Genomic DNA, 21,161 nt, shown 5'->3' with positions numbered 1-21,161 from the left:
GCAGACTCCCAGAGAAAGTCTTTAAACCCATTGGCACTGACACCAACCCTTACCTGGGTACTCACACAGCGTGACAGAGAGGCCATGCCACAGGCAGGTGTGAGCACACCTGCAGGAGGACGCTCCCTGTGGAACAGCACAGCCCCCAGCTGCACCCAGCCCCTTCCCGCAGGCAGTACCTCCATCCTGACCCCAACCACACCCTGCAACCCCCCCAGTGCCCCAGCCACCGACACCAGTCACCCACGGGCATCAGGGGTGTGCCAGCAGGCCCCAGGGTGGGGAGCGGGGCACGAAGGGCTTGCTGCGCCCGTGAAACCCTTCCTTCAGCCAGCACTGGAGCCACCTCTCTCCCACACAGCAGATCACAGCCAACCCCCTCCTCTCGCTCCAAATGCACTGCTGAAGAACGAAGCTGTCACCTTTGGAAGAGGGCAGCTGCGCAGTGATGTTCATGTTGCACAGGTGGCCCTGGCAGCACTCCACGGCCTGGTTGGGGGACGGAGGCGTTTTGCACGTCATTTTCCGCTGCTCATAGACCTGGAAGCAGCCCTTCTGGTAGACCTTAGCCCCGTCATTAATGCTCAGGGAAGAAAAGCAGCGCTGGCCCTGGCACCGATCGCCGTTCCCACAGGATGTGCCTTCACACACGCATTCGTAGGGGACCATCTTGAGCTTCCGTTCATCATCTGCAAAAGGGACGAGTCGAGGAAAAAACATCATCCTGCTCTTAATAGCTTCAGTTAGAGGTAACCAAATCATAAGACAATAAAAACTGCTCAAGGGAATTGATATTGTTTTCAGGTAGTGATGAAGATCTACTAAGTAGGAGATAACGATTCTAATTCAGCTATTTCATCAGGACAGAAATATGTCACAGCGGACACAAGAGACCTCTCTCAAGTAAATTAAGATTTCAAACTGAGAAAGCCAAGTTACTTCCAGACAGCTTTTATTCAATGGTTTCCAAAGGTGTTTGTGAAGTGGTACACATCTTTCAGGAAATCATCTCTCAAAACAACCAAGAGAACTTCAAACGAACCACTCCTGCCTTTCCATGGCAGTGGAAATACTATTCCCCTTTTTCTGAGGCAAACCTTAAACACACTGCGGATCAGAAAAGCTTCATGTGCACACAGCTGTGTAAACCAGTTACAGAAGTCACTCTGCAAACCCAGTGCCCTCACTGGAGCAATCGCAGAAGAGTCACCAAACACCACACTGGAAACTCTGACCCCACACAACACTCACCTTGCCAGCTCGGAGATGGGAACGCCATCACCATCAGCACAGGGAGAATCATAACTCCATCAACCACCCTGGAGCTGCAGAAAGGAGAGACGTGAGAGTTCTGTGTGCTTCCACTGCTGTCCAAAAATGCACCCGCCCCAAAAGCAGCATTCAGCCATGTCTTCCATCAATTCCTTACACAAAACACAACCCAGCCGACTGGTCTCCCTTTTAACTCTGTCTTGTTTCCTAAATACTTTCCTTCACTTATAAAATCCATGCATTTACTGCAACGTCTTTTGAGATTGACAGAGACATCACAGACAACTACTGTGCAGATACAGAAGCTTGTAGCAGGGAAATTTGAACCCTCCCAGTACCAAGCAGGAATGTAATACAGATGATGCATTCTTTGAACCAGTTATTAAAAAGCTAAACTATTGTGAACTGAGAAGGTGGTCTTTAAAACTGTACTATCTGGGCTTTGAGGGGAACAGAAAACTCAGAACAACTTCCATTAACCGGCAAAACCCATTGCTGGATGGCAAGAAAAAGATCGAGATGTATTTAAGGAAGATGCTACTCTCTGAAGAGTAGTTTCCCAGTTTAAGTTGCTTCTCCAAGGATTTTCCTTTCGATGGCCCAAGTCCATTTCCCTGCTGCTGAAGACAGGTAACTACACCTTGTGCAACAGTTCAGGCTGATTCCAGCATAAAGCAGAGGCACATGTTCCCTCTAAAACAGGAAAAAAGGAGTGAATTTGCCTTTGTATTTCCAATCTCTGCTGTGATACTTGGTCTTTACAAGAAAATAACCGACCACTCTTGACTTTTTACTGTGAAACAAGGCTTCCAAACAGAAACTTTTCAGCAGTTTCTTAGGATTTAACCCAACAGACAGGGCTGGTGACTCAGAATGGTTCGTCTGTCCTGTGCCGGTCAGTTCCTACAGAGACTGTCTGGCATAGTCACATGGAACAAAATTCCAGTCCAAAGCAGCAGCAAGCAGTAGGTGCAAACCAAAGCTCTCCTTGACAAGCCACTGAGCCATTACCGTGCTCCTTACATGCAGGTATTTGTCTTCATTTTTCAGATTTAATTCTAATTGAAGCACATGAAAATTGAGAATAATTCTGATATTCCCATTTTCCTTTCAGTTCTGTTCTGCTGTGCCTTTTCAAATTATGAGCACTTCTAAAGTGCTCAGTGATGAAAGCCAAGCCATTACTTCTGTATTTATTTCCAGACATGGATTTGTTTTCAGTAATTGATTCGTCATCAGTTAAAATGATCATAAATTTCTGACCCAAGTATTCAGTTTTTGCCTTCACAGAAAGGCCCAGGCAGCGCTGACTGCCTCACCTTCCAGAGCAACACTCTCCCTTCCAAAGACCCTTTCCCCGAGGAAGCTTGTCCCTGATACACCCCAAGGCATCCGTAACACCTGCCGATATTTAACCTCAGCAATCGTGCTGGAAACACGATCAAACCGAGTTAAACAGCACCAGCAGGGAGCAACCCACACAGGAAGTTCAAAGCAGAGGAGAGCCATCCCAAGGAACCACCAGTGGCCTAATGCTCCAGATCAGCTCCAAGGGGTCCCAAGGCAGAGGAGGCTGCAGCAGCCCTGGCCCTGCGCCTGCTCACTCAGCAAGCGCAGCCCAAGGTGGCTCCTGGGACCTGCCCTCCTCCTTTGCACACACACGGGCACTCCAGAGAGCCAAAGCCAGCCCAGGGGCCAGGACCTGCCCTCCTCCTTTGCACACACACTGGCACTCCAGAGAGCCAAAGCCAGCCCAGGGGCCAGGACCTGCCCTCCTCCTTTGCACACACACTGGCACTCCAGAGAGCCAAAGCCAGCCCAGGGGCTCCTGGGACCTGCCCTCCTCCTTTGCACACACACGGGCACTCCAGAGAGCCAAAGCCAGCCCAGGGGCCAGGACCTGCCCTCCTCCTTTGCACACACATGGGCACTCCAGAGAGCCAAAGCTAGCCCAGGGGCTGGGACCTGCCCTCCTCCTTTGCACAGACACTGGCACTGCAGAGAGCCAAAGCCAGCCCAGGGGCTGGGACCTGCCCTCCTCCTTTGCACACACACGGGCACTCCAGAGAGCCAAAGCCAGCCCAGGTATCCAGGACCTGCCCTCCTCCTTTGCACAGACACTGGCACTGCAGAGAGCCAAAGCCAGCCCAGGGGCTGTGTGGATGGGAGAGGGGAGGGCGCTCCAGGGGATCCCGGCAGGGACAGGTCCCCCAGGAGAGCCCTTCCGACAGCGGGGACATCCAGCTCAAGGAAAAGGCGCTTTAGAAAGACAAAAACTGAGTTTAACACTGCTGGGCAGGTTCAGAGGTTAACCAGCAGCACCAGCTGCTGCTCAGGCACAGCCAGGTCTTCCACAGTAACTCAGGGCTGCAGCCTCTGGGCCCAGTTAAAACCAGTATGGGTTGTTTTGCACTGGTGGGAGCTGTCCCACCTCTGCAACACGTGGGGTGGCCCTGAGACCCCCACGCCGTGACCCCACCAGGGCATCCTCCCTTGGCCATTCCAGCCCTTCTGCTGCCAGACCTGGCTGAGGGAGAGCAGCGGGGCCCTGAGCCAGCCCAGCTCCGCTCTGCTCTGCCAGGAAAGGAGGCTGAGCACACCAGCCAGGAGATGGCTGCAGTGTGGGACTGGAGAAGTACACGCCAGCCCAAACACCAGGAAAACTCTGCCAGTTGCATGTGCTTATCTGGTATCTTTTCAAGTTGTTTATTTGAGTCCCCAAAAACAAAGAAACAAATATACACAAGTATGTTTGTACACACAAGCCCCTGCCCTGTACTTCTCAGGATGACGATGGAAATCAGAGCCATGCCCCCAAAGAGGCAAACAAACCGAACTGGACTTTTAACAGATTTCATGCATTTCGCAGCATGTGTGGTCCTCCCAAGGAAAAAAAAAGCCCAATACTTCACTCTAAACTCTGCTTCTATGAAGCTGTTCTTGCAGCCGTTCATATTCCCAAAAGCCTCAAGGAACATCTCGTCTGCCTTTGCTGAGAAGCTGTGCACATCTGCAGCAGCCTGTAGCACGCCCACCCCGCGTCCTCAGCACCAAACCAAAGGCTGCCCCACGTCTGTGCAGCCCAGGACACTCTGGGGCTGTTGGCAGGGGGCTCCCAGCCCTCGGCACGGCCCAGCCACACCACCTCGACCGGGGCAGCTGCCCTGGGACACCGCAGGAGGGAGGGAGCTGGGACGGAGGCTCTGACCTTTACAAAATACTCATTTTCCCTCAAAAATTATTTGAAAGCATGAGTTCAAAGGTGTTGTTTCCACTGCTTAAAAAAAAAAAAAAAATCACTTTTTCAAAGCAATTAATGCACATACATAAGCACCAAAGTCTAGTGACACCAGCAAGCACACCCCTTCACCCCTTCCAGTTACTGCTTGTTTAGAGAGAAAGAAAATATACATTTCAATACAAGGAACAAAACATTTCGTAAATCCCCACAGAAAATTGCTGTGGATTTAAAGATCCATGAGACATCCAGTTACTATCTGGTGTCTGAATTCACAAGAACTTTCTTCCCAAGGGAAGGGTCGGGATTTAACCCAGACAAATAAAGAGGAATTAACACACAACCAGCAAAAATACACAAAAGGTATTTTTCTTTTCTAAAAAAGGTATTTTCCTTTCTAAACACAAGACCTTTGCCGTGCGATTGGAGCTGCTGGCCATGCCCTACGGAACCGCAGCACAGCGGCAAGAGCCACTAGAGGGCCTTGGGAACACGGGCAGGGATCCCAGCGCTCGGGATGCGGGGAGCCAGCGATCCCAGAGCTCCACAACGAGCTCCACACACAGGGATGGAGGTGCCAGCAGTCCCTGACACTCCCCACACACAGGGATGGAGGTGCCAGCAGTCCCTGACACACCTCACACACAGGGATGGAGGTGCCAGCATCCCTGACACTCCCCACACACAGGGATGGAAGTGCCAGCAGTCCCTGACACACCCCACACACAGGGATGGAGGTGCCAGCAATCCCTGACACTCCCCACACACAGGGATGGAGGTGCCAGCAATCCCTGACACACCCCACACACAGGGATGGAGGTGCCAGCAATCCCTGACACACCTCACACACAGGGATGGAGGTGCCAGCAATCCCTGACACACCTCACACACAGGGATACAGGGACCCAGCGATCCCTGACACACCCCACACACAGGGATGGAGGTGCCAGCAATCCCTGACACACCCCACACACAGGGATGGAGGTGCCAGCAGTCCCTGACACACCTCACACACAGGGATACAGGGACCCAGCAATCCCTGACACACCCCACACACAGGGATGGAGGTGCCAGCAATCCCTGACACTCCCCACACACAGGGATGGAGGTGCCAGCAATCCCTGACACACCCCACACACAGGGATGGAGGTGCCAGCAATCCCTGACACTCCCCACACACAGGGATGGAGGTGCCAGCAATCCCTGACACACCCCACACACAGGGATGGAGGTGCCAGCAATCCCTGACACACCCCACACACAGGGATGGAGGTGCCAGCAATCCCTGACACTCCCCACACACAGGGATGGAGGTGCCAGCAGTCCCTGACACACCTCACACACAGGGATGGAGGTGCCAGCAATCCCTGACACACCCCACACACAGGGATGGAGGTGCCAGCAATCCCTGACACACCTCACACACAGGGATACAGGGACCCAGCGATCCCTGACACACCCCACACACAGGGATGGAGGTGCCAGCATCCCTGACACTAACCACACACAGGGATGGAGGTGCCAGCATCCCTGACACACCCCACACACAGGGATGGAGGTGCCAGCAGTCCCTGACACTCCCCACACACAGGGATACAGGGACCCAGCGATCCCAGAGCTCCACAACGTGCTCCACACACAGGGATGGAGGTGCCAGCAATCCCTGACACACCCCACACACAGGGATGGAGGTGCCAGCAATCCCTGACACACCCCACACACAGGGATGGAGGTGCCAGCAATCCCTGACACACCTCACACACAGGGATGGAGGTGTCAGCAATCCCTGACACTCCACACAAACAGGGATACAGGGACCCAGCGATCCCTGACACACCCCACACACAGGGATACAGGGATCCCATGGATCCCAGTGCCCTGTGCCACACCCCATACCCACAGAGGCAGGGATCCCATGGACCCCAGTGCCCTGCGCCACATTCCATACCCACAGAGGCAGGGATCCCATGGATCCCAGCATCCCATGCCACACTCTAGATGCAGAAGTACTGGACACCACAGGGCCGAGCTGGAGGCAGGACACTGTGTCTGAGTTTCAGCCACATACAGGGAAAAGTGGATCATTTGGGTGTAACCTCCTCCTGCAAAAGCACATTATCATTGGAAACCAGAACTTGCTATCAATGGAAAAGTCTCTTTCAAAGTGGCAGCTCCCAGATTTGCAAACAAACCTGCCATGCACTGCAGGCAAGGAAGGGACCCTGGCTCCTGGGCAGGCCAGCACCTGTTCCAAGGCCAGCTTTGGATTCTAAGGAGTCCTTTAAACTGGCTTTGGAAGCCCAAATGAACAATAAGCCAAGCGCGAGGCAGATCAAACACTTGGTAAAGACACCCAACATAACACAGGCACACAAGCTGTAACAGAGTCAATAGAGTACGTATGGTTTGCAGTCATAAAGTCCCAACACTGCAAAACCCACCCTGAAACCCCAGTGCCTGTTCCACTTTCACAGCTGACAGTGCTCTCTCCTTTCTTCCTAGGAAAGTTGTGTTCTGCCAAATCATTCCTGTATGGCCTGACAGCAATGTGGGGTGAAGTTCTGTACTGGGACTGTCAGGACAGCATCTGCAAGAAGCCACAGGGGAGAGAAGAACCAGTTGAGACAACACAAACATCACAAGGACCTCTGCAGGCCGGGCTGTTGGGAAATGGCCTTCAGTCCCCAGTGCCACCACCGAGCACAGACTGTGGCAGACAGAGTGAGCCCATTACTGCAGAAACTTCGGGCTGCATTTCATCTCCATATGACACAGACATGGGAACATGAACCACGAGAGCAGCTCAGACTTTCCGGCTGAGATCAGAAGCACCCAGATATCGCTGACAGTCCCAGTGGCGCCCTGCCAAGAGCCCAAGGGCTGTACATATTTTGCATGTACCTCACCAGATTCCTATCAAAAGAAAACATCCATAATACTGGGTCACAGTTGTGCCATCCACAACGGCAACACACGAGCTGAACTCATCCACAGCTGTGCCTTCAGAAGGAGAAATGTGCATTTAAAAGCAATAATTCACAGCTTTCTCTTTAACTGAAGCTCACACAAAGGAGGTGCAACCCCCAAGCAGCCCCACAAAGGCATTCCCTGCGTCAGAGAGCGACAACCTTGGGCAGTCCTTTCTTATGGTCTAAACTCGGTTGCCAGAATTCAGAAGATGGAAGCCAGCCACCAAGTCCATTTGGTACCCACCTGCAAATGCACAAGGCACAAGACACACTTTGCAGCTCCAAAAATGTGTCAAAGTGCCACCCTGAAAGACAAAATGTCTCAGATTCAAGTGACCGCAAACACAGAAAGAGTGAAGGATGGGACACTGGTTCTTCTGTACAAAGCAAAATCACAGCACTACTGTGCAAGAATATAGCCGCCACAAGAAAGGCAACTGCACAGTGTAAAGTGTCCTGGAAGATTCTCCCTATCAGTAACGGTAACATCTCACAAAGAGCCAATCCCTTGGTTCTTAAAAGAAAAGGAAAAGGTAGCAAAGCATGAGTGTTATATAAAAATAAATACGGCCTGCTCCCAGGGAACAGGACAAGAGGAAATAGCATCAAGCTGTACCAGGGGAGGTTCAGGTTGCATACTGGGGAAAAATCCTTCATGGAAAGGGTTGTCCAGCCTTGGCAAAGGCTGCCTGGCATTGTCCAGGGCACTGGTGGCGTTCCCATCCCTGGAGGGATTTAGAAGTTGTGCAGATGTGGCACATTGGGTTAGTGGTGGCCTTGGCACCGCTGGGAGAATGGTTTGACTTGATGACCTTAGAGGGCTTTTCCAAACAAACCATTCAGTGACTCCACGTGGGCAGCAGAACCTCCCTGCGGCTGGAGGCAGGACACAGAAGGCACTGGCCCCAGAGTAAAAGCTCAGGCTGTGTGTGGCTATTGCATCAGCTCAGGGGTCTTAGGCAACACACTGAGGGACTGCTTACTCAAACAACAAAGCAAGCACAGACACTTTTAAATGGATCTGCAACTTCCCAGTGCCTTTGAAGACACGTATGTATCTTTCCATATCATTTGTTGCCTTGCGGGGTAAATAAATTCACCGGGAGGCAGCTAGGAAGGATTAGCATTGCCCCACGGAACAGCTTCCCCTGCAGAGCCTGCACACACCAGCACTGCTTAAAGCCCTCATTCACAAAGTCACTGTCTGTGGTTCAGTGACCATGGCACTGCTGGGAGCGCCTGGACAGGGAGGTGTGCGGGGAAGCAGCACACGGTGAACACACAGGGGTCTGCAGGCCCATGAACGGATGCTCTGGGGAACGCTCAGGGTCAGGTCTCACCTCACACCACCGAGGCACAGCACAGGTATCTGCTCAAGACACTCAGACACACAGGAGTTACTGTGGCCTCTCACACATTTCACATAAAAACAAGGGTGTTCATTGATTATGCTGCACGTGTACACGAATTCTTACATGGCACACAGACACTCCCACCAGAGGGGAGCACTGCATTTATAACTACCATGAAAAGGGCTCCATGGCACAGCTGCAAAGCTCCTCAGACACTTCCCCTGTTAGACACAAGTCACAGCCATAGACACCTTGAATACCACTCTGCCAAGGCAATTCTAGAGGCCCACAAAGTGAGGAAAATCCCCATGCAAGTCTAGTGCCTTCATCTGCGCTGAGGCCTTGGGCTTAGGAGGCAAGGAGAGCAGCCCTGCACATCCTGCTGCCAGACTGCCACACTTCTCCCCCTGGAACGCTTCTCTCTCCAAAGACAGTAGGCTCTCACATCTCAGCACAAAACTGCCAATGAAGACACAAACTCTATCCAAACAGAGCACCTGGATTTATCCAGCAGCTGTGATTAAGTCCCAAAACACAAATATTTTCAACTGAGAGATTATCGGGAATTGTCTGTAAAAGCTGTTTCTGAACAGTTTCAGTAAAAAGCATTAAAATAGCCACACAAACCTAAAAATGCACCCAGCAACAGCGACTTACTTTCAACATACTCAAAGCCTACCTCTCCCAGCCTTGGCCTGCTTTCCTCCAGCCAGCCAGCGTGTTTATTCCAGATGTTATCGGCGCAGTGCGCGATGAAGGAGCCCAGGCAGGAACACAACCGCAGGCGTTTCGGGATTGCCCGTCACACACTGCCCCCGCTGTATCCTGGTCTGCCCTGACAGGGGAAAACCAGGCACACACAGCCCCGTGTGCACAGCACCAGCCAGAGCCACCAGGATACGGCTCTGCCCCCAAAGCCACCGGCCCCAGGGAAAACACAGCGCCAGCCGCCGGGACACCCGCAGGGGCTGCAGCACCCCCTGCTCTCCAAACAAACATCCCTCTGCACCCCCTGCTCTCCAAACAAACATCCCTCTGCCGCGGAGCTGCGTTATCATCTCAACGAGAAACTGAGACAGTTGAACTCACAGTCTAAATGAGATCACTGACTGCTAATCGCTTTCAAATGCTTTTTAGTAACTAGTTAAATATTACATAGCTCGCCTGTTCCGAGTTTCTGCAGAACACTCCAGCCAACCAAAACAAACATTTCCAAAAACAAATCTTTGGCTTGGTTATCACCAACAAAAGTCCTATTTTTCCCTTAAAAAAAAAAAAAAATTCCCCCTGTTTTTCTTCACACAAATTTTAAATACTCATTTCTTTATTCAGGGTTGCAAAGAAGCCTGGGTCTGATGATGTGCACAGCTTTTAGAGACCATGTCTCACTGGGGCACACCCTGCTGCAAGATAACAATGATGTCCTCTAGTTCCTACAAATGCATTAATTAAGCAGCATCTCCCTACAGTCTCAGTGTGTTTTCACACATGCAGGGACCTAGAGAGGTGCAAATGCTTTTTATTCGAAGTCCCTGACGCTATCAGGCCAGATCACTCAGAGCCAAACTGAGTGAGGCAAGGCTGCTGGAAGCACTCTCCAGGTGACCCCTCAGCTGTGTTGATATTTCACTCCAGTGAGGACCCTCATTTGCACATCAGTAATCCCAGCGAGATTTTGCAGATTTACCCTGGATAAACCTGAACCTCCAGAGTTATTTTCACAGGGTCATCACTCCAAGAATATTTTGCTTCTGCCGTTTAGTCTAAGCATCCTACCCTGAATGCAGTTTGGGGTATTTTGATAAAAATTACACTAAGAAACCTTTTTTTTTTTTTAATCCATTTCATTGCATTGTCAGAATAATACTATGGCAGCATGACACAGCAAACACAGCCACTAGTTAAAATAGAACAATCAAAGCTGGAAATGCTATAAATGTATATGGGGAGTTTTGTGTATATATATAAATCTATAAACCTGAGCAGGACAGGAGCAGGAGAGACACGAAGGAACAGAGGACTGTGGCAGGGGTACCAAAGAGAGACAGGAGAGCCTGGCTTCACACCTCCAGCTCACTGCTGAGGGATGACGCTGGGACTAGAGCAGCATTCTTCTGGAGCGATGGGCTGCTACAAAGTCAGAAAGGTTAAGGGACATGGAAAAGTCAGGTGTTCATTCACCACTCCACTTACTGCTTTAACTGCTCCTAGCCTCAGCCAGCCAAAGAAAATTAACCAACATTTATAGAGCAATCGGACTGAGAACAGCAGTTCCTGACACTCCGTAGGCACAAGTCATGAAACAGCATTTCCTCTGCAGGAGCAGAGCATTTCATTAACTATTACTCTGGAGTCCAGAAAACAGAATGCAGTTAGCTATCCCAAGAAGGAAACACCCTGCTGCATGAGAAAGTCAAATCTTCAGAGATTATACTAGACCACCCCAGAATTTTAGCAGTACTGTTCTACAGTTTGGTCTTGCCTGTTTGGACAGGCCAGAGCCACATTATTCTGTTCTTAAACCCAAGATACAAACAAAGCAGGTGCTATTCCTGCCCTGGTGCTCCACAGCCTCGTGACTCCCACTAGCAACACTGTGGAAATGGGACACCCCTGAAATCCAGGAACACTGAGGGGCACTCATCCTTAAGGAAAATGCAACCCAAAGCTGACTTGAAGAAGTCAGTAAGGTGAAGACCAGCTCAGGCTTTTCTGCATCCTTGAACCCTCCAGTGGTATTTCTGCTCTTCCCACATCAGCAACATTAACCTCAGTGCTGCAGTTCACAGCTTCACCCTGTTCTCTCCCTCCACCATGATCCTCTCCCTCCAAGCATCCTGCAAGTTGTCCCCCTTTCTCACCTGAGGCTTTGTAAGGTACCACAGCCTCCACCGTAGGTCTCTGTTCTGCCCATATCTTTCCTGTGGCAGTCTCACCTGGGACACTGATCCATCTAACATTCAAGCTTGTGTCCTAAAACAGCTTGAGAACATTACAAATCCCTTTGTCCTGGCGTTCCTCAGTTGCTGTTACAGCTGTGTCTACTTTGAGGCAAGCGCTTGTGTCCCCCCTGTACAGGGGCTACCATTACAGTCCCAACCAACGTCCATTGCTGTCTGCTCTGCACCCCTCAGTCCAAACTTCAGGCACCTCTCCAAACACCAGATGTGTCCCAATTATACACAATTCTGACACTTCTTACCAGAGCTGTGTCAAGTATTCCCTCTCCACCTCTTTAGCTGCATGCTGCCAAGCTCACACATCTCACATGGCTTTGCCAAACCCGACTGTACCTGCACATCTTCAGAAAACCACTCATACAGACTTTTGGTTTACAGGTTTAATTGCTGCTGCAGAAGCCAAAAGCAGCCAGTCTCATCCCTATTTAACAGGTAAATTCCCGTGGCTGACCTCACACGCACCCAGCTGCAGACGTGAAGCACAATGAAAGCTAAAGCTCTCTCGGGACCAGTCTGTCTTTGGAACTCTGCACAGACTGCCCACGAGCAACACACCTCTGAGCAGCTGGGAACAAGGCCACACTCACAACTCCAGTGAGCTTACGACACGTTTCCACTGGCCATTGCCAACATCTCTGCCACGCTGTGACTGTAACACACTGAGGCCAGCGAGTCAAGGACCACCTTCACCAGCCGCTCCTGAACACAGTAAGCACCCAGATACGCTTCGGGTCAACAGCCCTCCTCCCTCATGGGTGATGGAGAGAGAGATCATCCTGAACAGGACACAAGGCAGCACTTGCTCACACAGAGCAGGAGACCATTCCACTCCTTCCAACAACATCAAACCATTTTCCTCAGAGGAAAACTCAAGTTAAAGGAGTGAATGTACTGCCCACAAATAACCTGCTATACAAACTGTTCCTACAAAGAGTCAAAAGGCACTAAAGCACTGTGAGAGGCACGAGGAAATAAATTTTGGTTACTCTGGATAGTAACTGTCATCAACCTGTCAGCAAGATAATGCTGAAGGAAAGGTCCAACAGCCAGTATAAAAAGGTTTCCATGCCCCTACCACTCACTGCTCAGTGAAAATGGAAAGCCGGGTTGGTCAACAAGGTGAGATCTGACTTCACAGATTCACTTCAGCTTCAGCATTTTCACTCACCTTCTGGCCACAAGACAGACTCTTCTAGGTTTCATGCTCCAAAACTTTCCACAAAAAAAAAAAAAAAAAAAAAAAAAAAAAAAAAAAAAAAAAAAAAACACCACAACCACGCAGTGCCAAAGCCCTACCCGATGTTTTTACCAGCTTGGGTCTAATTGTGAGTGCTCTAAAGTTAGCAGGAACACAGCTGCAGAGAGAAAGCAGAAGCTGTCATGTCTGCCTGTGAGCATTCAATTAGGCCAGGAATCATCTGAACTTCAGCTGGACTAGACACTAAGAAAACCACAATAAAATGGACTGAGGCATCCAAAATTATTCTCAGAAAATAGGCCAGACCGGGCATGAAAACATCTGGGCTTGGCTTGAGTCATGAACCACATGAGCAAGACACCCCAGCGCTGCCTGCGGGCCCAAGTGAGGAATGTGAGCAGCACAAAGGTAGGCAGCAGCAGTCTCCCACACCCAGATTCCCTTTCTGCATCTTCCTCCACCCAGCACGCAGCAGGCCCTTTATTCTGACGTCTTGCACATCCCAGCCCAACAGGATTTCTAAGGATGGTATTTCTGGGGTGTCAGGTAATGCATCCATGATCACAACTGGTCAGCCGGCCAGCTCCAGACACAGACTCGCACTTCTGAGACACAAACAAGGCCAGAAAGGGTTAAACCATTCCAGTCCTGGCCTATGCTGATACACATGTCCCGCTACACACGCTCCAAGGATCCTTTATTCTGCCACACCAACACACGGCAGCTCCCCTCCCTCCCTCGTTCCAACAACTTACACAAACCGATGAGGACAAGTTTATCCCAACTCTAAGCAGCAAACAGCCCAAGACTTCAGACACCAGAAGGACTGCAGCAGCTCAGCTGCTCGGTTCCTCAGGTGAGCCAGTGTCAGCACTATTCCCTCTCAGCTTGGCAGTGTTAAGGCCAGTGAACTGAGCATTCTCACCAGAACTGCTCTCCCAGGCCACAAAGCCCCGAGGGCTCCTCTGCGCCACAGTGGGAAAGACAGGCGTGGGGATGGGCCATTGACCAGGAACTGCTACTTCCTAGACTCAGTAATGAAAGAGGGAAAAAAGGAAAGATTAAGGAGGAAGTCAACGGAACTTCAGCGATTAATTAAAAATAATTTGCTCATACATTTTAGAAATAAGCCTGACAGGACAAACGGGTATGAAATAGACACAGGACACAGTATATTTATGTATTTAATATAACAGGGAAAATAGATAGATTATTATACAGATAACCTATGGGCTAATCCAGGAAATCCCTTTTCTGGCCACCACATGTACTCCTACCATGCATTTCAGCACTCTTACCTCAGAGTGGATTCCCTTGGTCCCCTCACTGGAAGGTGCTACCACATATGGCTCCAAGCTGCCCAGAAGAGGCTGAGAACTTGATGCCCAGGTTTCAGGATGGAGCACATTTGCCATAGACCAGGAACAGAGCTTGCAACACAGTCTCCTCCAGAAGAAATCCAGCACACACATGCCCAAATCCCTCTACAACTCAGCAAACGGAGCTCCTGGCAGGGACAAGCTCCAAAAACTCCACTGGTGTTCCAAGACGGAGCCACAGAGCCACCTGACCCCAAAGGCACGTCTGACCGACAGCCCTTCACCTCGGCTCTGCATCCCCCAAAACAGAGGCAGCTGCTGAGGGCAAGCAGGACGCCAAGAGGGGTAAGAATTACCTTTTAACAGGAAGCGGGGGGGTTGCACACCCGAAGCAAGTCAGCGGTCAGCGTCACAGTGGTGGCCCCAGCCCGGCTGCTGTCGGTGCCCACGGCTGGCACAGGGCACTGCCAGCCCAGAACTGCTTTCCAGGGACAGCACCCTGGCTCTTCAGCAGTGCATACACCATTAAAGGAGGCTTTATCTCTCCCTTTTCCTGTCAGCTCAGATCCAGACAGGCTGACTCTGTTAACATTAGAATGCTTATTTTTCCCCTATCCGCTATCTCCAAGCCAAAACAACATCTGGAACTTCAGCCTGCCATACAAAGAGACACAGATTATAACTGGAAAAAGCTACACATCAGCTTCCCAAGCTTTACACATTTTTGCTTTTATCTGAACTTCCCACACGTACCTTCCAAAACAGCTCCACAGGGAGAAGAACTGAGCCCTTCACAGAGACTCCCAAACACAATGTAATGCCCCTTCCATTTCAGAATAACCTCAAATGATTATCAGAAAAATAACAAGAGCAAAACCGATAGGAAAGTTGAGAGTAAGAATTTACCATCTGCTCCTTACACAAAAGAGAGGTGACATACCAGTGACCTAGAAAAGGAAATTAAACAAAGAATATTACTGGTGTGTGTTACTTGATAAAGTAATGGAAGAAAAACCTGGCGCCATTTCAGACTACATAAAGGTCCTACTTTAACAGACAGCTGTCTCCAGTGTCATTTAAGTGTGCTTTTTGCTTAGATCATGGTCAATGAATCATGAAAATCAATACAGACGGAAAACATAAAACCACGCTGCAGACAGGCTCAGCAGCGGAGCGTGTACCAACTAGCACCAGCCTCGGCTGGAGAGAGACATGCCAAATAAACACAGACTAGTTTTTCCAATAACATTTATTTAACTCTTAGTAGTTAATTAACAGAAGTCATGACTACTGGTTATTTTCTAACCAGCCACCCCACTGCAGTTACGCTCGCAGCACCCAGGCTCTCCCGGCCTCACCCGGAGCTGCTCCCAGCCCAGCTGGGCGCGCAGGGACAGCAGGGCCAGGCGACGGGGCCGGGGTGTTCTCCAGAGGGGGCCAGCTCCAGTCCCAGAGCACCCAGCACATGGAGCTGCCTGCCAAGGCCAGACGGGGTGCTGGGACAGCCCTTCCCCAAGGCCACTGCTAAGCAACAAATGCTCTCAGAGCAGGAATTTTCATTTCCCAGCCCCTCTGGACGAGTCACCCCACTGCTGGTCCCGGGCTGCAGGAAGCTGCCACGCTGCTGCCAATCGCAGCATTATTTTCAGCTGACAATCATGTAAAACCAATTTGAATGGCCAAAGCAGAATGAAGTATATGTTTTCAGGAACAAACAAAACAAGTGTCACGGGTTTCTGTGCCTAGCATCAGAGTTTTAACATAACACAGAGTGGAACCCAATTAAAATAGTTCTCGTTGAACGGAATCGGCCGTGTTGCAAGTGGAAGGACAGAGAGCCAACCCCCAGATTGTCCCAATGCTTTGACAGTCTCATAGCAATGACCATCAGTTCAAACACACAGCTCACGCCAACTCCAGCGAAGCAACAGCAGCATAAGCGCAAAATGGTAATTTGCTGCTGAATACAGATAGAAACTCTATGCAACACTCAGGAATTAGTCATGTTTTAACAGATTTTTGCTTTGCACCCAGCTGTTGCCTGTTCACAAGGCACCTACTCACGTATTAGCTGTTTCCCCTCTGAAAAGCAGGATTAACTCACAGCAATGACACTTGGCCCACCCAGCCCCTGTGCCCGTGGGTCCCCAGCCTGCCCTGCAGCAGCCAGGAACTCCAAAGGAAGCTGAGCACTGCCAGCAAACAAGCAGATCTGAGCTGAATAAATGAAGTCTATCAATGCTTTTAATACAGTATTTTTCTGACAGTAGGCTGAACAAACCAGGAATTACTAAATCATCTCCAAAACCCCCAGAACTGACTGAATAATATGAACTCAATTGACAGTGTGAGCTTGAAAAACAGAAGTCACCCCTACTGATCTGCATGGCCCTTTGTCTGGGAACATTCACCACAAACACGGACAAGACTGAGTTCCTTTGTACCAGAGCTTTGCACAGACGTGTCCCACTGTGGTCTGATGGCAAGGACTTCCTGCATGTCCCTCTCACCATTTTCAGGACACATCATCTAACATTCCTCATGGCTTCCCAGAGCAACGATAATCACAACCTGGGCTAGCAGAGTTTCAAGCTAAAACCAGTGAGTCGCTATTGTATGAACTTGGTTGTCGGTAGGGTTTATTCCTCATGAAGACACATTTATGCAGTCAAACAAAATCCGCCCTGCCTAGGGTTTCCCTGAATTCCTAGAGCATTGCAGCAGCATTCCCCCAATACCCATTCCATGAGCATGCAGGAAACTTAACTGTAGCTACCTACACAAGTTACATGACAAAGCTACTTAGCCAAGCAAAGCACTTTGATTTTGTCTCTTTTTCTGTTCCCACTCTTAATGCCATGATCATCTGCACTCACTCCAAGCTCCTCAAAGTGATCGTTTGGGGGAGACAAGGGTTGCTGGACACCAGTTAACACTGATCTACGGTACAAACACTCTGCTGCAAGAAACCCTACTACTAACAACTGAGCTTTAGCTAGGAGCCCTGCTAAGAGATGACTCCTCACCCACAGCTGCTCGGAGACGCACCTATTTTTGGAGCTGCAACTGTACATAACCTCCTCCAGCAGCAATAAACCCCACATGTCCCTGCAGCACTCAGTGCTGTGCTCCCTGCTCTGGAGTCCTGCCCCTGTCCCACCTCCGTACACCCCGAGGCAGACAGGCTCCTCTCAGCACCACAGGTAAGCCTGGAGCACAGGGCAGCTCCTGTCTGCAAGCTGCTGGGAACAAACTCCAAGCAGAGTATTTGACCATATCAACACAGCCTCAGCTCACCTGCCACCAGATGAGGAGGAGAGGGCGGGAGATGTTTGAACAGCTCTGCTGTCACCCATGCAAAGGCCTGAGATGTCACTGCACCACGACAGAGGTACCAGCAACACCAGCTCGGAGCAGGGAGAACAAGCCACAAAACAAACCCAAAAACGCTGAGTTCCCACAGCAGGGCTGCAGAGAAATCAAACAGCTTCAAAATAATTCTGTGGTAAACTTCCCAGGGGCAGACTTGCCAAACTTGCAATTCTAGGGAGGGCTGGACAAGCCAGAGCTCTCTGCAGGTCTGCACGGCTCCCTGGGAGAAAGCAAGCCCTGGCCACCCGAAAATCCAGCCAGGCTGCACAAGCTGCTCCCAGCAAGGAACACCACACTGACCGACTCCAGCACTGCCTGGAGTACTGCACTCCACTCGAGCGGGGACATACTCAGGACGGAACTTTCTTTGGACTACAACCAGGAAAAAAAACACCCACAGAAATGAAAAATAAACCCAATTGAGTAATTGTGTGAGCATACTGATTCAAAACTCAAGGTTTAAAACAAACAAAACAAAAAATCCCCCCAAAACCCACGCACTTGGAATTTTACCTGATTTTACCTGAAATTTTCAAAATAGCATCTTACATTTGTATGGGTGGAATATTCATTTCAGGTCTTGGTGTGTATTTAAATGCTTCCAAGTTGATCAAGGAAGCTGAATACAATTTAAATAACCAATTTTAGATCTGATTTTGTACTTTTGTTCTTTTTTAAATTGCTGTTGAGGACAAACGAACATCTTGTTAAGACTAACTAAATACAATCTTTAAAGACCATTTCCCTCTCCATCCCTCTACTCTGACACCCAGAAACTCAGGTCCCCATTCCTTACGGGAAAGGATACGTTTGTTTCGATTATTCACTCTTACAAGTACAATATTTTAAAGTTTATTTTTAATCGGAAAACAGGCTTACGGTGGCCTGACTGTGTTAACCATACAAGAAAAATTATCAAGGCCCTTTGCCAGTAAGGGCCCCCTACCAGCCCAAGGACACGGGACCTGCTGCCCCCGAGCTGAGCTGACCTAAGGCAGCCAGGTGAGCTTGTCCGGGCTCCCCGGGCAGGGCAGACAGGACCACCCTACATCCCAGCTCACAGATCAGCTCTGCTGCTTTTGGGAGTCCCTGTGCATGGCCTCACCAGCCTACACACTACCATGAGAGTGTGGAAGATCTGAAACACTTTAAAAATCTGACGTCCTGGACTGGGAGGGGGTGTTTAATCACCTTTAAACCCTCCTCACGATGCAGCTGCGCTGAGCATTTAACAAACTTTATTTAGCATTTACTGTGGGATTTTACAAAACACAAGTAAACAAAAACACAAATTAAATTAAAACCCAAAACAGTTCAGCCATTTAAAGTAATTTTAACTTTTATACTCCAGATGCACAACCCTGAAGGTGCCGCCTATTTCTGCACGACCTTCAGGGGAGGGTCAGCTCAGCAATGAAAATCTCATGAGTTCCTCAAATCTTTCCAAAAAGGTCCAAGTTTTAGCTTGCTAGTTCTTAATTCAAAATAAAATCAGGCTTTTTTTTTTTTTTTTTTGCACATTTTACATGCAAAATATTTACTATGTTCCTTTACTTTAACAGTAATTTTAAATTACTTTAACAGAAAAGACATGTTCTTTGTGGGTTTTTTTGTTTGTTTTGTAAGAGAGTAGCTTTTCAAGATCAGAGGATCAACAGAATCTCCCTTTCAGATCAGATACTCAAATATTTCCTTGGTGTCTCAGGAAACTGACCAACTATCCCACCAGAAAACCCACCTTCATGCTCATCTCTAACTCATATTGGCCATACAAGTCTGTTTCCTCTGGCCTCGGTTTGCTTCTTGACACAGTAGCTACTGGGGCCTCTTGACCCATAGTTATCTCCCAAAAAGAAGGTAACACATTAAGCACTTTTTTCCTTCAGCTGTGGTCCTAAGAATAATTCGGGTAAAATCTGCAAGCTGCACCAAGCTGTCAGCTAACACACCTACAGACATCCTTCAAACAACTATGGCATGCAAGTGCTTTTGGCTTGTCCAACATTCATTTTTTAATTAATATGCCTTTATGAACTCAAGTTCAGAAGAATCCCTCTTTCACATACAACCAAACACATCTGTGGGACTGAAACAAGATCAATCATGTCAAAAAAGCCCTAAGATTTTTGGAAGAATATTTCAGAACTTTGAGAAAAAATCCCCCACATTTGGTATCCTTTCCCACTGTTGGCACAGCAGCTCCTCAGAGACTCCATCTACTACAGCCTCTGGATCACCGCTGTTTGTGGCTTTGGTTTGGGTTCACTTGCCTTGGTGCTCACAGCGGCCAGAACATTTCAGAACAAACCTTTTCTGCTGGGTGAGCCCTGCTCCTGAGGGGAACCCCGAGGGGGTCCCAGCCAGAGCAGCCCAACAAAGGGCTGCGTTCTCCAGCCCCCACAGCCAGGAGCAGAGCCCTTGCGCTGCCTACCAAGGAAAAGCTGTAAAAGCCACAGCCCTCACCTCTGAGACGCCACGTGCGCCCGGGAACTTCTCTGGCAAGGCCGCCCCAAGCCAGACACAGCAGTCCTTTGCCATCGTATTTGTGCTGACCTGCCACCGAGGACCTTACCGCAACGCCAGGGCACCGCAGCGACCAGCGAGCTGCGGTCACCAGAGCAGGGCAGCCCAGGCCAGACCCCAGTGACTGTTCCAGCCGCTGCTTCAGCCACGCTCCCTGAACGAGAACCACGTGCAGAGGTGAAAGCACCGGCTGTCAGCTGACAAGCAGTTACTTACTTTGTTAGAGACCCTTGGCCACATGCCTAGCCTTTGCCATTCCCTCCCCTGACAGTCCCAAGTCCCACAAAGCGTTCCTGAGTGTCCCTCTCTCACAGTGACCCCCCCAGTTACTTGTACCTGTAACGGGGGCCAACACCACCTTGGTTCTCCAGAACTCTCCTTTGGGACACCCAGGAGCGGAGACCACCTTCACCCCAGCACAGGGCTCTGCAGAGCCAGAGCCAGGGCCACTTTCAGTTCACAGGCATGTGAATTCCTACCAGGAGGCGGCCAAAATCTCTGCGTGGGGCTCCTTTCCTCCCCAGAATAAGAAGGCTTTGCCAACTTGTTTTTGCTCAGTCACCCTGTGGCACGCACACCCCTGAAGAAGCACACATGCTCCTCTTCCCAGATTTCTGTCACAGACAGGAAAAACTGTGAATCTCTGTCTTCAAGAAGGGAACCTGTTGATGTTTTCACTCAGGTCTCAGAAGAACCATCAAGTACCAGGAGACAAACACTGCGGTCTTTCCAAAGCTGCCAGGAGCGGCTCTCACCATTCCTTGTGGGAGCAGCGCAGGCACTCGAAGGAAACTTGCCGTGGCCACACAGGACTGATGCTGCAGAGCAAGAACAACGATGACAGAACCCCGTCCAGAGGAACAGCAGCCTCTGAATTGCACCTACTTCACATCGGGCTCAAAATACAAGAGAGCTCTCCAAATGCCCCGCTTGTGCCTCCATCTGCCGCTGCCTTGCT

At 50.0% G+C, this 21,161-nt stretch overlaps 1 protein-coding gene across 1 annotated transcript in view; it reads right to left on the bottom strand.

Moving 5' to 3' along the window:
* ACVR1 (activin A receptor type 1) overlaps window positions 1–21,161 on the bottom strand; it is a 46,946-nt gene that overhangs the window by 16,873 nt on the left and 8,912 nt on the right. The window contains exons 2-3 of the mRNA XM_040070135.2: window positions 1,252–1,325; window positions 423–689 (exon numbers count right to left, since the gene is read on the bottom strand). Of these exons, the coding sequence (XP_039926069.1) occupies window positions 423–689; window positions 1,252–1,303 (319 nt within the window). The 5' untranslated portion in view covers window positions 1,304–1,325. The remainder of the gene's footprint in view (window positions 1–422; window positions 690–1,251; window positions 1,326–21,161) is intronic.

The sequence above is a fragment of the Hirundo rustica genome, chromosome 7 (genome assembly GCF_015227805.2).
Source record: "Hirundo rustica isolate bHirRus1 chromosome 7, bHirRus1.pri.v3, whole genome shotgun sequence".
In the NCBI taxonomy this organism is placed as follows: Eukaryota; Metazoa; Chordata; class Aves; order Passeriformes; family Hirundinidae; genus Hirundo; species Hirundo rustica.
This window is presented reverse-complemented; position numbering and strand designations above follow the sequence as displayed.